This window comes from Mangifera indica, chromosome 1 (assembly GCF_011075055.1).
Source record: "Mangifera indica cultivar Alphonso chromosome 1, CATAS_Mindica_2.1, whole genome shotgun sequence".
Lineage (NCBI taxonomy): Eukaryota > Viridiplantae > Streptophyta > Magnoliopsida > Sapindales > Anacardiaceae > Mangifera > Mangifera indica.
This window is the reverse complement of record NC_058137.1, coordinates 28,145,506-28,163,059: the sequence shown is the minus strand read 5'-3', so window position 1 is coordinate 28,163,059 and position 17,554 is coordinate 28,145,506. Positions and strand designations below refer to the sequence as shown.

At 35.0% G+C, this 17,554-nt stretch overlaps 2 protein-coding genes across 2 annotated transcripts; both read right to left on the bottom strand.

Moving 5' to 3' along the window:
• Positions 1-2,001: 2,001 nt before the first annotated feature.
• Positions 2,002-9,180, bottom strand: LOC123196243 (receptor-like protein Cf-9). The gene is made up of 2 exons (XM_044610220.1): positions 8,882-9,180; positions 2,002-4,919 (listed from the first exon to the last, which is right to left on the bottom strand). Exons 1-2 carry the CDS (start codon positions 9,178-9,180, stop codon positions 3,755-3,757), a joined length of 1,464 nt encoding a protein of 487 aa, XP_044466155.1. The 3' UTR covers positions 2,002-3,754.
• Positions 2,330-3,670, bottom strand: LOC123196316 (receptor-like protein 33). Its single transcript, XM_044610331.1, has one exon. The coding sequence runs from the start codon at positions 3,668-3,670 to the stop codon at positions 2,330-2,332; it is 1,341 nt and encodes a 446-aa protein (XP_044466266.1).
• Positions 9,181-17,554: the final 8,374 nt, after the last annotated feature.

Genomic DNA, 17,554 nt, shown 5'->3' with positions numbered 1-17,554 from the left:
AGTTGATAAAATGCGTTTTAAATTATAAAATCAAAAAATAAAACCATTATGGAATGTGTATCCGAAGTAGACAAAATTTTGACAATAAACTAAATATTTAGACTAGAATGTCACAAAATTATATACCAAATGACAACCAAGAATGTAACTTTAAAAATTTTTTTTCCATTACGGCATAAAAAAAAATTTTTCACCTAAAGGCTAACTTTGTTAATGGAAAAGTTATAATAACACAGGTGTTGAGTCCACAATTATTATATTGCCTTTAATGTTTGACTTTGGATGATATTAATTTTAATATACATAAAATGATTGAAATACCCTTATTATATATCATCCTCAGCGATCTTGACTTTTAATTTAGCCGGTGGCCACTATCTATGTATTAAACCAAATTTCTTCAAAGTAAATTAGTTCAGTGACTTCTGAGGCAGTCCTAGCAAAGCCTTACTATCCCGTTTGCCAATTGTGGTTTTTTTTATTGTAAATGTTGAAGGTAATGAGTTGAACAAAGATTGATTGTCACCATAGTACGATAGAGTAGAATTTTTCATTTCTCAGCTCTCTTGTCTCAAATCCATGTTGATTGATCTTGCAAATGTGCTCCATTTTTTCACTTTTTCTTTCCTGTTTCATGGTAGAAGGTTGGTTTCTCAGTGAGTTCTGGGGCACACCAAGCAGACTGAGTAGCATGCTTTTCACATAAAGGTAGTGAGTTCAGCAGAAGCTGCTTTCACATGGGATCAGCTAGGAATTTGTAATTCGATGAGATTGGTAAAATTACAAAATTCATGAAGAGGATAAGGAACCAGAATTAACACACATTTTTTTTTAATAATTTACTACATAACAATTGATTGCTTATGTGGACAGAGAGCACAAGATTGAAAGCAAAGAGAGACACGGATTGTGAACGAGCTAACTAACAAGATTTGCAGATGATGAAGCATAGACCACCATTGCTTTATTTGCAGGAATACTCAGCCAAGTGAACTTCTTAGATGCACTAACTTCTTCCTCCACATCTGCTGTTCAACCTTCTCCTCCTTTGTGGGTGTCCTCCTTCAACTATCCTCACAAGCCACTGAGGTTTTCCTGTTGAGAACACAAGATATCCCATCATCACTCCTAATACCACTCCACATCCATTCCCTATCAACACCACTTTCCAGTTGAATCCATTTGAAGACTCTTCATCATCTTCTAATGTTGATGGTGGTTGGGGTGTCAAATCATCATTACCACATTTTTTTGGCAAAGGAAATCCACACAAGGCTAAATTCCCACTATATGAATTATTTGGAAAGGTATTAAAGTGACTATCTCGAGATCGGTCCGTTGAGTTGATTTTGTGATAAATTTAGAACTTGAAAAAAATTCAGTCTTGTCAACTACTATGGAATCCTCTCAGTTTCACCAAAAGACATCATGGAATTGAGGTTTTTGAAGTATTTGATTGGCAAAACACTATTGAACTTGTTGTTGGAGAGAAAAGATTTTGAACTTTAAAAATCAATTTCTCATCTTTTTTAATCATAAAATTTATTGGAACGAAGAAGTAAAACTAGTAGCTCTGGAAGATTTCCTAACTAGTGTTGGAATGTTTCTTTTATGTTGTTGTTTCTAAGATCTAGAATTTCAAGTTCTGAACAATTGATTAAAGATCGTGCTACTAACCCTTTCAATTCATTGTTGTGGAAATTAAGAGTCCCAAATGGTTGCCTTTGCAAATGTTCGAGGAATGGAACCATTAAATCTATTCTTTCACAGATCCAACACACAAAGATAGATAAAGTTTCCCATGAATTTGGGAATGATACCACTTGAACTATTATGAAAAAGATCTAAAATTTCTATTATTATTTACAAATTTTACCTGCACTGGAGAAACATGAAATGGCTCAAGAGCTAGAGGCCCCGGGAGTTACTGTTCTAAACTAATATCACAAATTTACAACATTTAAGGAACTGATGCTCAATAAAAAATGATATGAAAGCTTACATTATAGCTGGTAATTCCAACTCCAAAATTTTTCAGAAATCCTATGATAGGAACATGCAAAGAATCTACAGATTGATTTCTACTGCATACCAAATTCTTCAATTCCATGCAATCGAATTCTGAAACATTACAAGATAATTGAAAGCAAAAAATAAAAACAAAAACAAAAACAAAAAAAGAAATAACATTATTTGCGGAAGGTAAATATTCATCCTTCATCAATACTCAGCACGGCAAACATCATGGAAGTTCTAAGAAGATTGGAATTCCCACCTCAATAAGAGCACCATTTTCGCTTGGTCTCTTTCAAATATTCCATTGCATCTTTTAATCAGATTTTCCAAGAGTGCTTTTCTCAATCATCCTTAGAACCCACTGTGGCTTTCCTGTCGAGAAAACAGCATACCCAATAAGCAAGCCGAGCAATAGACCGCATCCATAACCCATCATAATGACTTTCCAATCAAACCAGGTTGACTTATTGTGGTCTTCATAATCATGGAATGTCGATGATGGTGGTTCTTGACATTTTTTCGTCAATGGAGGTCCGCATAATCCCAAGTTGCCATAGTATGAGTCATTTGAGAAAGTATTAAACTGGTCTCCTTGAGGAATAAGTCCCACAAGCTGGTTTTGTGACAAATTTAACTTTGAAAGAAATGTCAAGCTTACCAACTGTGAGGGAATTTGCCCAAAAAGCTTGTTTGACGATAGGTCCAAGGATTCTAGAAGGCTTAAATTTCCTAAAGATGCAGGAATATGACCTCCTAGACTGTTGTGAGACAGGTTGAGGAGTCGAAGTGCCCGAAGCTTTCCAATTACTGTTGGAATCTCTCCATCGAAGTAATTGTGAGAGAAATCAATACTTGTCAAAGTGGTAATAATTTTCACCAGTAACACATCCCTGCCTTTTATTACCACCTCCACAGAATCTTGATAATACTTTGTACCCTGCATGTACTTCAACTTCTTCTTATATTCACGATTAGTCATCATATCGGTTAGATTTTCAAAGTACCTTGTTGGTAAAGAACCACTAAATCTGTTCCTTGAGAGATCAAAGATTCTCAACTTAGGGAAATAACTACTATCACGATCAAAAGAACGCCATACTGAACCATGAAAGTAATTGGAACGAAGAACAAGCACCTGCAAGTTTTCAAGACTTTTCAACCAAAATGGGAAAGTATAATTTATTTTGTTGTTCCCAAGATCTAGAACTTCGAGCATTGTACAGTAGATCAAAGATTGTGGGAGTGGTCCCTCTAATCCATTGTAATTCAAGTTAAGCGTTCTCAAATTACTTCCCTCTGTAAATGTTCCAGGAATTTTTCCATACAATTTGTTCTTCCGCAAATCCAATACCTGAAGATTGATGCTAAAGTTCCCCATACATTCTGGAATTTTGCCACTCAAATTGTTGTAAGAAAGATCAAGAACTTCAATGGTGCTGCTATCACAAATTGACTGAGGTATCTCTCCTGATACATTATTGTTTGAGATCAAAAAGACCGTCAAGCCAGGTGGTGGAATTGGAAGGGATCCTTCAATGGAGTTGGAATGTAAGTCAAGATACTGAAGCTTCCATTGAAGTTGTCCTACGCCTGGAAACTGCGCAACACCTTTCAGAGAGTTGTGGGAAAGATTTAGAAAAGTCAAGTTTTCCATTCCCAATTCCCATAACCAAATGGGAAGGTCACCGTGGATTTTGTTCTCAGAAAGTTCCAAAATCATCAATTGGTTCTGATTTCTCTAGATGTATGGGAGCTCTCTCATGTTGCAGTGAGATAGTCCTAACCAATAAAGGTTAGGAAAGGAAGAATTGACTTTGAATCTGGTGCTCAATGACAGATTGTTGTGGGAAAGATTAAGAATCTGAAGGTTTTTGAGCTTTGCAAACATGTAAAGCCCTAGAACACCACTCAGTTTGTTTGAGGAAAGTACAAGATCAGTCAGATTCTCAAGCTCAAAGATTGAATTTGGAATTGAACCGTTCAGCCCATTATTATTTAACCGAATGACTCGCAATGAGTTATGAAATTTGTCAATGTTACCCATTAGCTGGTTGTGACTCAAGTCGATGCTGTTTAATAATGGAAGAGTAAATAGCCCAGATGGTATCGTCCCATTGAGTAAGTTGGCACCTAAAGATAGAGTGACCAATTTTTTTAGCCGAATTACATGAATAGGAATTGGACCAGAGAGTCGATTAGAGGACCCTTCAAATAAAGAAAGTTGGGTTAAGTTGAAAAATATATCAGGAATTTCACCAGTGAGACTATTGTATGTAAAACTTAGATGACGCAGCTGCTTAAGATTTGAAAGTGAGGAAGGGATAGAACCTGTGAAATGGTTAAATGCTAGGTCCAAATAAGCAAGTTTGGAAAGATTACCAAGTGAAGCGGGAATTGACCCATTGAAATGACAATGATAGAGATCCAGAGTGTTCAAGAATTTGAGAGAGCTGATTGCATGATCAGACAATTCTCCTTGAAAGTTTGTGAAGGAGACATTCACAAAGCTGAGTGGGCTGCTCCAGTTACTCCTTGGAAAAACACCTGTCAAATTGGGGTTGAATTCTAAATTGAGTTTTTGCAGGTTTGGTTGGTGGAAGATGTTATCTGGAAAACGCCCTACCAAAAAACAAGCTCCAAGACTCAAAGATGTCAAAGAAGAAGATAGGTTTGACAAGGAACGAGGTGATACTTGAGACATGTCTACCTGATCAAGGATAAACTCTCTCAAATTGGTAAAATTTTGAACTAGTCCTCTCAAGGCTGGTGTTTCAAGAATTAAATAATTGTAAGAGAGGTCAAGTGAAACTAACTTAGACAAATGAGAGATTTCGGACGGAACTTGATCAACAAAGCTTGAGGTGGATAGGTTAAGGTGTGTTAAATTTGGGAAGCGATTAAAACTTTAAGAAATTTGAGAGGAATTGAAATCATTGAAAGCAAGGTTTAGGCTTTGCAGATGAGAGAGAAGAAAAAGGCTACTGTTTGAAGGGATGTTACCCAAAAGCCAATTGCAACTAAGGTCGAGACCAATTACGTGACCAGTCACCTTATCACAAGTGACACCATCCCATGAGCAACAATCAGTATACTCTTTCCAAGACTTTATTTTTGGAGAAGTAGGACACGCTCCTTGACAAATGGGTTGGTTTGGGAAAGAATCACAATTGAAGGAAGAACCATCTGTGAAAGAAAACAGTTGCTTGAATTGGAGCAATGCAGCACTCTGTTCAGGTGAGCACAGTTCTGCATAAGATGAGGAAACCAAGAACAGTAAGAGGAAGGCACAGAAAAGTTCATAAAACCTTGTTAAGCAACCCATCATTAATTTCTAGTATGAAATAAAAAGAACAGGCATCAGTATAAATAGATAAAGGAGTGAAGTATAAGCTAGTAATTTACACCTAGAAAGTCTTGGTTGACGTTACAGGGTCAACTAATCATTTATCAAGTGGCTCCAGAGTAATTAAGAAGTGGGATCCTGCAGCTCGTCATCAAACTAACATGGGGACATGGTAATTGATGCAGGATTGAGATGCTAAGATGATAAGTTCTGCGGAATATCATTTGCAACTTGCTGTGGTTCAGAATTGTTTAAATTTAAAAGAGGGATTGTGGTATTAATTATGAAACAGTTATAGATTGGGTTCAATCTTCCTCAGTGAGGACTACTCCAATAATATCATTCAGAATTTTCCGGTATCTCACGGCAGCTGACCAAGGCTGTTGATTTTTTCAACAAAGTACCAACATCAACATTGCTATTCACACAAGATCTTAGAAATTCTAAAGTTAAAAAGTAATATTATATGTATAAATGGAGAGTATTAACAATATAGATATATCGTCAAGTAATTAAATGATCTAATTGTTTACTCTATTTTTAATTTAAAATTACTCAATACATGATAACATTAGTTTATTTAGCATTTGTTAATGTTTATTGTTTGTATGAAGTATTGTTGAAAATAAAATAGGATAATGAATGATACAAGTCAGCTAACATATTACTAATACATACACAATTGATTGCTTATGCTGACAGAGAACACAAGATTGAAAGCAAAGTAAGACACATGGGTTGTGAACAAGCTACTAATAAGATTTCCAGATGATGAAGCATAGACCACCATAGCTTTATTTGCAGGAATACTCAGCCAAGTGAACTTCTTAGATGCACTAACTTCTTCCTCCACATCTGTTGTTTACCCTTCTCCTCCTTCGTGGGTGTCCTCCTTCAACTATCCTCACAAGCAACTGAGGTTTTCCTATTGAGAACACAAGATATCCCAGCATCACTCCTAACACCATTCCACATCCACACCATATCAACACCACTTTCCAACCGAACCCATTTGAAGGCTCTTCATTATCTTCTAATGTTGAGGATGGTTGTCATGTCTCATTATCAATTCAGCATTCAGTTGTCAGAGGAAATCCACACAAAGCCATGTTCCCATCATATAAATTATTTGGGAAGGTATTGAAGTAATTGTCCCGAGGTATGGATTTACTCAGATGGTTTTGAGACAAATTTAGAACTTGATGAAAATTTAGTTTTGTCAACTGTCAAGAAATTTTTCCAATGAGCTTATTTGAAAAGAGATTCAAGGGTTCAAGGGTAGTTAAATTTCTTAAGGAAGATAGGATACAATCTGAGAAATTGTTATGAGAAAAATTAAGAAGACAAAGTGCATGAAGATTCCCAATCACTTTTGAAATCTCTTCATAGATATAAATGTTTGAAAAAGCGATGGTGGTGAAAGTGGTGATAATTCTCACAAGATCCATTTCAAACCTTTTTAGTGTCACCACCATAGAATCTTGATAATAATTTTCACCCATATATTGCAACTTCATTTCATCTTCAACAACATTCATCATGACATTAAGATTTTTGAAATATATGGCTGGCAATAAACCGCTAAAGTTGTTGTTTGAGATATCAAAGATTTTCAACTTTAGAAAACAATTATCCATCTAAGAAAATTCTCAATTTGAACCGTAAAGGTTATTGCAATGAAGAACTAGAACTTGTAGTTTTAAAAGATTTCCTAACCAATATGGGAATGTACCACTAATTTTTTTGTTTCCAAGATTTAGAACTTCGAGTTTTGAACAATTGAGCAATGATTGCGAAACTGGTCCATCCAATCCATTGTCGTAGAAATTAAGGCTCTTGAAATGGTTTCTCTCTGCAAATGTACTAGGAATTGAGCCATAAAACCTATTATTCTGCAAATCCAACACATGAAGATGGTTAAGGTTTCCTATGCATCTGGGAATTATACCACTTAAACTATTATTTGAACGAACCAAAATTTCTAAGATACTATTATTGCAAATCAAATGAGGTATCTTTCCCGTCAATTTGTTGTTTGACAGCAAAAATACTTTAACATAAGGTGGTGGAGTTGGAAGTGGTCCTTAGAGCATATTGGAGCGAAAGTCCAGATATGATACCCTTAGGTGAATCTCACATCGACAAAGCATGGGAGAGATGCTGGGTTTATTTGTATATCTCACATCAGTTAATGGTGGGAGAATTTGACTGGTTAAATAGTCTGTGAATTCCTTAAACTATTAAGACGCGTTTTGGGTTACAAAACTCCGAAGCAAAACCATGATAGACTGTGTGTCCAAAGTGGATAATATCTTGACAGTGGACCGGGTTATTAGACCAGGGATATTATAAATAGTATCAGAGTGGTTCCGTGTGTCATCTTGAACGATGGTGAGGCAAACCTCAGTGAGAACGCTGAGTCCTATAAGGGGGCGTGTGTGATACTCTTAGACGAATCTCACATCGACAAAGCATGAGAGAGATGTTGGGTCTATCTGTACTCTGTCTATGTATCCCACATCAGTTAGTGGTGGAAGCATTTGAGTGGTTAAATAGTTTGTGAGCTCCTTAAACTGTTAGGACACGTTTTGAGTTGCAAAGCCCAAAAGCAAAACCATGATGGACTGTATGTCCAAAGTGGACAATATCTTAACAGTGGGTCAGGTTATTGGATTAGGGATGTTACACCAGAGTTTCAAGATTTCTCCATGGAAGTTGTTGTATGTTAGGTAATTGTGGGAAAGATTCAAAAAATAAAAAGTGTCCTTACTAGTGTTTAACAACCAATTCGGAATTCAACCGTGAATGTTATTTTCAGAAAGATCTAGCACAATCAAAAAGTCTAGACTTCTTACGATACCTGGGAATTCACTTATGTTGCAAGAGGATAACCACAGAAACATAAGTTGTGGGAAAAATGAATTGGCTATGAAAATAGTGCTCACAGATAAACTGTTGTGAGACAGACCAAGGGATACCAAGTTTTTGAACTTTGAAAACATGTGAAGATCTACATTGCCACTCAAATTATTTGAAGAAAGTGAAAGATAACTAGATTCACAAGTTTAAAAATTGAGCTTGGAACTAAGCCTTGCAATCTATTAATCTCTAAATTAATGGTAACCACTAACCAACGCATCACTCCGAAACTCATCAATGAAGCCACTTAATTGGTTACAACTGAGGTCAATGGACTCCAATAATGGTAGACTGAACAACCAACTGGGTATTGTCCAATTGAGAAAATTATTGTTTAAATGAATTGCATCTAAATTAAGAAATCCGCCTACATGACAGGGAATTGGACCAACTAGTTTGATTGTGTGGAACAACTAGTTGATTGTGCCAATGAAATTGTTAAAAGAAAGATCTAAATGATGGAGTTGGTTAACATTTGGGAGAAGTGAAAGAATGTGACCACTAATATTGTTCTGGGAAAGTTCCGAATGAGAAAGTTTTGTGAGGTTGGCAAATGATGCAGGAATTGAGCTGATAAGACTGCATTGAGAGATACCAAAATACCTCAAGAGTTTCAGATTGCTGATTGAATCAGGCAAATTGCCCGACAAACTTGTATAAGAAACATCCAAATACTCTAGGGGGCTGCTCCAGTTAACTATGAGAAAATTACCTGCCAAGTTGAAGTTTTCTCTTAATATAAGCAACTTCAGATTTGGTAGGTGGAAGATGCCATCTGATAAGTTCCCTTGTAATCCGCAATATTGGAGACTCAAAGTAATCAGAGACGAAGGCAGATTCATGAATGAAGTATCTACTATGGCACGCATGTCAACAGTATCAAGAAGAAGTTGTGTAAACATAGTCAGATTTTGCACTATTCCTTCCAAAACAGGCCTTTTGATTCTCAAAAGATTACTAGGTGTTTGGTAATTGTATGAGAGGTCAAGAGAAACCAGCTTAGACAAATGGGAGATTTCAGATGGAATATAACCTCTAAAGTTTGAGCAAGAAAGATTTTTAAACTGGTTAATTGACCAAAATCAAAAGAAATTGGAGAGAAATTGAAATTATTGGAAGGGATGTTGCCATAAAGCCAACTGCGGCTAAGATAGAGACCAATTACATGACTAGTCACAGAATCACATGTGAACCCATCTCATGAGCAACAATATGTATCTTCTTTCCAAGACATCATTTTTGGATAAAAATGAACGTTATGATCTATAGCAAAACTGGAAGAAGAATCACGGTTTTTGAAGGCAAAGAGTTGCTTAAACCAGAGTAATGCAGACCTCTGGTCATGAGAGCAAAGAGTTAAGAGAGTTAAGAGAATAGAAGAGCAATAATAGGAGGAATAGAAGTTGAAAAGAAAACATTAGGCAACGGCGATCCATTCTGTTTGCTTGTGAAATATAGCAAATTGATGCAGCTATAAATATATAAGAGAAACGAAGGGTCAGTACAATGAGTTGCATATTGGCTAATGGTTTACAGACAAAACAAAGATTAAAGTCTGTATTGATTAGTTCAATTAAACAGCAAGTCTTGGTCGTAAAGTGAGTACTCCAAGTCTTGGCCATCCACAAGCTTGGTACTGTAGTGAGGCCTAGTATTTCATAGTTTCCACAATCACATATCGGGAATTCATGTCAGAAATTTCGCTAAAAAATAATAGTATTGCCTTCTTTTGCCCCATTTTACAATATCTTCATTATTCAATTCAATGAATTGCAGTACAAGAATTTCTTGAACTGTCGGATGAAATCACAAAATGTCATCTCTAAGATCGATGATCTAGAGATGGATTCAACCCGGGCAAAGCTTGAATAAGGTTTATCTCAAACTTAGTTCGAATCCAAACAAGTCAACTCAAAATTGGTCAATGAGCTAAAGCTTGAACCCACAGGTAAAAACACCTCATTTTCCATGCCAGCACCATGATCTCCCGCAAGGACACTAGATGAGTTCAATAACACAAAAATGTGTTAAAATTTGACATCCTTTCTGGCCTTGTTACAACAACTTCAGATCTAAGTCCTCCATCATAACTACCACTTCATGTTCATTTAGAAACCTCCTTGTCTTTACACTGGATATCATCATCCAAAACTGGCTTTTCTCTCTTTAAACATTTCTGTGTTTCAGATTATATGTTTCTGCCAGAAAGTGCTTCAAGTCTAAACACAAAGTGCCCTCCTGGAATGCCAGTTCTATTGAGGGATAAAAGGCCCCGGAATTTGAGTCCTATAACAGCTCCAGGAAAGCAGTGGACACTACCGTTTACTGCAGACTTCAAACGATGTAACATTTGAAGAGAAAACTGTGGCATAAGGCCAAGCAAGAAGAAGAGGGAAAGCCATTGAAGTGCTGCACAAAACGGAATCCTATTTTGCTCCTTTCCCATTATTGATTATTGTAACTCCAATCCAAATTAATCAAATTTGGTAGCCTTTATTAAGCACAAATAAATTGAATTAGCTCTTGTGTGTGTCGAGCATTCTGTAAATTATTCTTTCAATTTATTCTAGATTTTGATATGGACAACCCCACTGCGTTGGTGAAGTCATTTTCTGAAGAGTTTTCAAGAGATTATTTTATGAATTTTTTATTTTTCTTTGATTGTTAAAGATTAGATTTGTAATAGCCTAACAATTCAATTCAACCTATTCAGAAGCCTTCTTCTACTGCTTCTTCTGCTTCTTCTGGTTGGCTTATTATAAGCCTTCAGACACTTTTTTTATATGGACTTTCTTCGATGCATGAGCATATGGAGACTGGTTGTTCAGTTCAGAGTCAAAATCACAAATTTTTTTAATATTCATTTCTGTTCAGCCAGAACATGAATTTTGGGTTTTCCATGATATCAGAAGGATCAGAGGACCTGTTCTGCAACAATATAAAAAGGCCCAGTGGAGCCAATTCAAATGCTTTGGGCTCACAGGAGACTTGTATTCAACTTCAACCCTACATTTTGTATCATCGAGTAGCACAAATGGTGAATAAGTTACAAACAGAGGTGAAATGGCCTGAGCCTAATTGGGCTTAGATCCCTGTTTGACTCAAGATTGTCATCTCATTAGTGTCATTGCACAAAAGCTCACCTTGTTGGCGGGCTAATTCTTTTTTCTCTTTCACAATTTTTTTTTTATTCAAGTGATTCTTTTTCTTTTTTTAACATTATTATTCATCATTTGAACAATTTGAGCTGACCATTCTAGTCGCAATCTGATCTCAAGCTGCCCTCTACTTAAATCGTGTTCAACCTCAGGACAAATACTATTCTTAAAATGAAATAAGTTTATTTTCGTGTACTCATGTGAGATCTTGAAATATTAAGCATTCCAATGATTTTAAAATTTATTGAAGAGTTTTGGATCTGAAAGGATTTTAATTATTCTAAATATCATAAGAGAGTTTGATATTGAATTAATCCAATAAAATTAACTCTGATAATATATGAAAATGAAAAAAAGAAATAACCCTGTTAATATTCTGAACTTTATAAAAGAAAAATCAACGAACGGTATTGACAAACAATCTAGCCATTTTGATTTCAAACTGAACTCATTGGCCCTTATTCAAGTTTAATGCAGCTCGAACCTACCCTCAACCAACATTATAAAATGGCAAGCTTTTCAAATAAAAAGAAATAGATGATGTCATGGGTGGTCACATAGTTAAAAGCAAAACCAAGGACGGATCTGTCCTTTACTTTGGAGGTTCAAATGGGTGACCTCTATATCAAAATGCCACGAGGATATTGACGGGACCAAAATAAAAAGGTCAAGAAATTCATTCCCATCCAAGGTTTATTGTAAACTCAAATTTATACTTATTAACTTTTAAAAACTCAAATATTCATATATATATTAATCTTGTTTATTATTGCCAGAGATAAAATCATCATTAGAAAATTTATTTTAAAAATATAAAAATTATCTCCTTTTTCAACCTTAGTTTTGAAAACTAACAATTCATCTCTTTTTTTTTTTTTAAGGTTTAAAAAACTAACTTTTTTCCCCAAGTCTAGGGTTTCACTTTCTGCCTTTAATATTTTTGCTACTTAAGCCACTCCCCCAACCTTTTGAAAATTTTCATTTTCACCCATCTTCAGCTTCAACTTTCAGATCATTGTCGATGTCCCTCTCCCTCCGTCTCCAACATTCGAAACCAAGCTACCATGGCATGCCCTTCACCTTCTTCCTATTTATCTCTTGTCTGATGCAAACTCTAAACAAAATTAAGCGAGAGACCCTTGCTTGATTTTGGCCACCAACACTTCAAGGCCGAATTGTTACTTGATTTCTCCCTTCAATTTGACGAATCAAAGGAAGGAAATGTTGCACCGTCATCAACCACAAAAGGAGAGGTTGATGACGACGCAAAACTTGTTGACGAATCCAAGAAGAAAGAAACCCTAAGTTGTCTCTTTCACGCAGATTCAGTTGACAACGGCTCTATGTTCGACCTTCATCGACCGTCCATTGATTCTAGAGTAAGAAGGCACCGAGGAAACGAAAAACAATATTGGAAAGTGAAGGGCAACCGGAGAAGAGGAAGGAAAGTAAAGGTTTCAATGTATGGGGTGGTGGTGTAAGAGTAAAAAACATGGGGGGGGGGGGGGTTTAGTAGGGTTTCCAAAGTATGAAACCTAAAATGGGGGCAAATGTGAATTTTGTAAACCTAAAAAAGAACCTTTTAAAACTAAATTGGACGGCGAATTATTACTTTTCAAAATTAAGATAGGAAAAATTGGATAAATTTATAAATTTTTAAATGATGATTTTACCTTTGACTATGACAACCCAAATTAACAGACAGATGAATATTTGAGCTTTTAAAAATTAATAGGTATAAGTTTGAATTTGCACTAAACCTTGGGTGGGAACAGCTTTTTTGGCCTAACAAAAAAAGCAAGATAAGGATCTTTATTCCCTGTCAATGAAAGCTGAAAGGCCTTATGGATCCCCACAAGCCACAAGACACATTGGAATTTTCTAACTTCAAAGAGGAATGTGCTATTTATATGCAGATGCAAGTCAATTTGCACCATACATAGAAATGAGAAAAAGGCATCAACTTTATGTCAACAGAAAAAGAAGAAGAAGAAGATCAAATCTAAGATAAGCTTGTGTACATTTAACAAGCATAATCTATGCAACTATTCCAAGCTCATCAGTGCGACTTTATGAGAGTGGTTGTTCTGACTAGACCTCAAAGTTTCTTGTCAGTATCTGTAAAGGTAAGATTATAAATCCATAATTCTCAAAATGTTATTTGTTTATGGGGTTTTATACCCAAGATTAATGCTCCTCAGTTGAAACAGATTGTTGTAAACCAGTGTAGGTTCTTTATCACATCTTACAAATAGATTAAATAAAAGTTTGAGTCACTTTATAAATTTTGAATTCCTCTAACAAAATCTTGAGTCAAACGGGAAAACAAAATCATCAGTGATAGGGTTGCAACCAACCAAACCGCAATGGGTTGCTCATACCTCAACTTGATTATTATTAGGTTGAGTTTGATTTTGGATCTCAAACTTATTGTTAGTCAGATCAACGAGATTGTGAACTTGCGTTGTCTTGAGTAATATATCAATAAATCCTAAAAGTTTAAAATCTTACATTTATACCTTTAAAATCTTATCCCTGATTTTGAATATTTTTTAAGTTGAACTCAAATCAAGCACTTCTATCTCGAGCTTGAACTTTACCTAAAAGTAATCAAACTGAACTCAAGTAAAGCAATACTTGACTCGATTCAATTATAGCCTAGTATGTGGGTTAGGCCTAAAACAAACACTTGCTAGCTGGTGATGCAAGTATAACTGGAGTGGTTAGTAATTGTTTTCTTAGGTGAAAGCTCTATTGATACAATGTATATAAGTTACCATCAATGATAGACAAGCCAAAGCTTAAAAAGGGGAGGAGGCAAAGAATCATAGGCTAAAATGATAGCTGGCTATCAAGAATATACACTACAAATTTAGTGTGAAGCTAACTTAGATATGTTGCTTGAGATGATGAGATTGATGTATACGTTCAGTGTATCTTCTTCAGATCCTTATAATAGTAAACCTCAGCCTGAAAGGCCTTTTGTTAGCAAAGGTAAAATAGACAGAAAATATGGTGTCTTTACAGGCCAAAAGTTCCATTGGAAGTTACCATTCTTGAATGATTCTCCTGATTCTTCTATGACCAGCAAAATATCTAAGTATATTTTGGCCAATGTTAAATGAATCATAATGCATATATATGCTGATCCTCTGTGCCTTTCTTCTTCAAGATTATGAAGAATCAAAACTGAGCTGGCTCCATGCAAAAATGTAGTGTAAACGATCATTATCAAACCTGTCCATCAACTTAATATGTAAAAGCATCAGGATGAATCTGTCCCATATAAGCATCAAATACTGATAAGTTTACCCTTCCCAAAATAATCTAGCTGTCCACCATTTTCTAGCTTTTAACCATGGGATTGAAAGCTTTTTTTTTTTTTTTTGTCAATGTTTACTTGTATAATTACTTGCCATTTTGTTCTCATGCAATCGAGATCTGTTAGTTACTTTTCTGGTGACACTTTTTAACAGTTTGAAATCTCAGTGTCTTAGGCATCTATATAGAAAATTTCATTTAGAAAAATTTGTTGACGTGGAAAGAGTTACAATTTCAGTTTAATAAAACTGAATAATCAGATACTCTAATAATAGCTTATGAATGGGTTTAACATGACCAACAAAGATAAACTAATACATTTTATAGATTATGATATAAATAGATAACATTAGTATAGATTTTAAGATTTATTAAATTTTTGAGAAAGGTCCAATAACTCATTCTATATTACTAGCTTCCCTCTTGAAACTCTAACATAACAGTTTTATATTTGAAAGTAGTTATTTAGGAAGGTGTCAGGTGAGAAAGACTTATCATTTCAATGCAAATGATTTTTTAAAAAAGTCCACGAATTCAAATTAAAGATATGACTCATCAAATATTCTTATAACCCTAATTCACTATATTATAGTTTATGCAATGATTATATTTACCGTACACAACACGAGATATTATATTATATGATTATTACCCAGGCATTGAGATGTCTAGGAGTAAAATAGGTGTAAAACTGCCATGCAAAAGTAAATTGAAGAATGGGGCATAAAACTAGAAGGATATAATTAATATATATGTCTATATTCATAGAGAAAGTGCTGATAACAAAGAGCTCTAAACTGGCTGCTACAGAAGCAGTAAAATAAGAGAAAATCAAACTACCATAACTTGATTATCTCTGTTCAGTATTAATAATAAACCCCAATAAAGGGATGAATCATGAATGAAATTGTCTGATCATTCCCCTCTTCAAGTAACTTAAATAACCCCAGAACCAATGATCCTATATATAGCTAGACTGACTTGACTTGTATCTCATTTGATTATAACTGACTGATAAATTTGCTTAAAGGGCTTTCTGATAGAACCCATGAATCCTCTTCCAAGACTCCTCTCTTTGCATCTTCAATTGCTTGTAAAAGTTGCCAATAAAACTCTCAGCTTTATTAAACAACTCTTGCCCACTGAGCCCACCACCAACTTCCTCTTCTTCTGCTTCTTCTTCATTAAACTTCTCATAATCCACCTGCTCTTCAGCTTGATGGTCAGTCTCCCCACTTCCAATGAAGAAAAGACTGGGAGTTGAGGGACATTTTCTCACCCTTTCAACCTTACCCCCTCTTGGGATTTTCTCAGAAGCAGCTTTCTCAACAACTCTACCCTTCTTTTCCTTACCCTCAGAAGGATTATCATTAGCAGAAGCCTCCGGAGTTGTTACCACAACTGCAGGTTTCTTATCTTCTGGAGGCTTGGAGAAGAACACAGAGAGAAGGCCAGCCTCAACTCCAAGAGCTACAATGAGAAGATTGGTGATGAAGTAGAGATAAGTAGGCCTCAAAGAGGAAGACAAGAGAGGAGTAATGAAGAGAAGTGCAGCCAAGAGAGAGAGCATCAGGATTTGAGACTTCTTGTACTTGTTGTTCATCATGTTGGGGCTAGAACTGAGCTTAAAGAAATGATGATGTTTGGAGAGATTGAGGAGAGAATTTGTGGTAGTAAAGATCAAGTGGAGGGTTGTGGGAACATTTATAGAGAGAATAATTAATGAAATTAGTTGCATGGGATAATAACAATAAAATATTTTTTATATTTTTTATCAACAAATAAAAGGTACCAAAGATATTATCTATAAGAACAAGACAAAGAGTATGAAAAGTTTTGGTGTCATGAGAGCTATCTTAATTAGGCCAAAAGAATTATTTCCACTTAAGATATGGTATAGTGTCAAACTATCGTTTAATAAATTTAAAAAATTTAAATATTTATTTATTAATTAATTTTGTTAAAAAAAAATTATTAGTTCTAATAATATAATTATTATTTAACGTGTATATTAAAAAAAATTATTCTATTTTCGTACTTTAGTTTTGAAAATTGATAATTTCTCTCTGTTTAGTTTTAAAAACTTATATTTTTCCTCATAGGTTTTATTTTTTTTCCCACATTTTCCAATGACCTTTTCCATCTATGGTTGTCTTCTTTAGCTCAATTTCTTTTTCTCCGATGCTCTCTCCCCCTCTTGATACTCTCAGTCGAAAACGAGCGAAGAGACAGAGTGAGATCATCTCTTTCTAGATCTTGAAAGATCAGCCGAATGGGCACAACAAAGACATGATTGGAACCGTCTTTGTCATTGTTCCGCAAGAAACAGATCAACACGAAGAGCAAAAGAGAGTGTAGGAGAGAAAGAGACAATCTCACTCCATCTCTTTGCTCATTTTTGACAGAGAGCATCGAGAGAAGGAGAGAGCATTGGAGAAAAAGGAATCCAGAGACAAAGAAGGTCATCAAAATATGTAGGATAAAAATAAAACCCTAAGGAATAAATTGTCAGTTTTCAAAACTAATATGAAAAATGGGATAATTTTCTTTTTTTTTAGGATTACATGTTAAATGACAGTTATATCTTTTAATACTAATAGATTTTTCTAATAATAACAGTGGAAGAGTGAGTATTAAGATTTTCAAAATTTAACAAATGAAAGTTTGATAATGAATTAAACTTTGGGTGGGAATAAGTCTTTTGGCTTTTTAATTATATTATTCTTGGGCGATTATTATTTTCCCTCTTTTGTAGAGATTATTTCTTTTCTTCAATATTTTTTATCATCAATTTGAA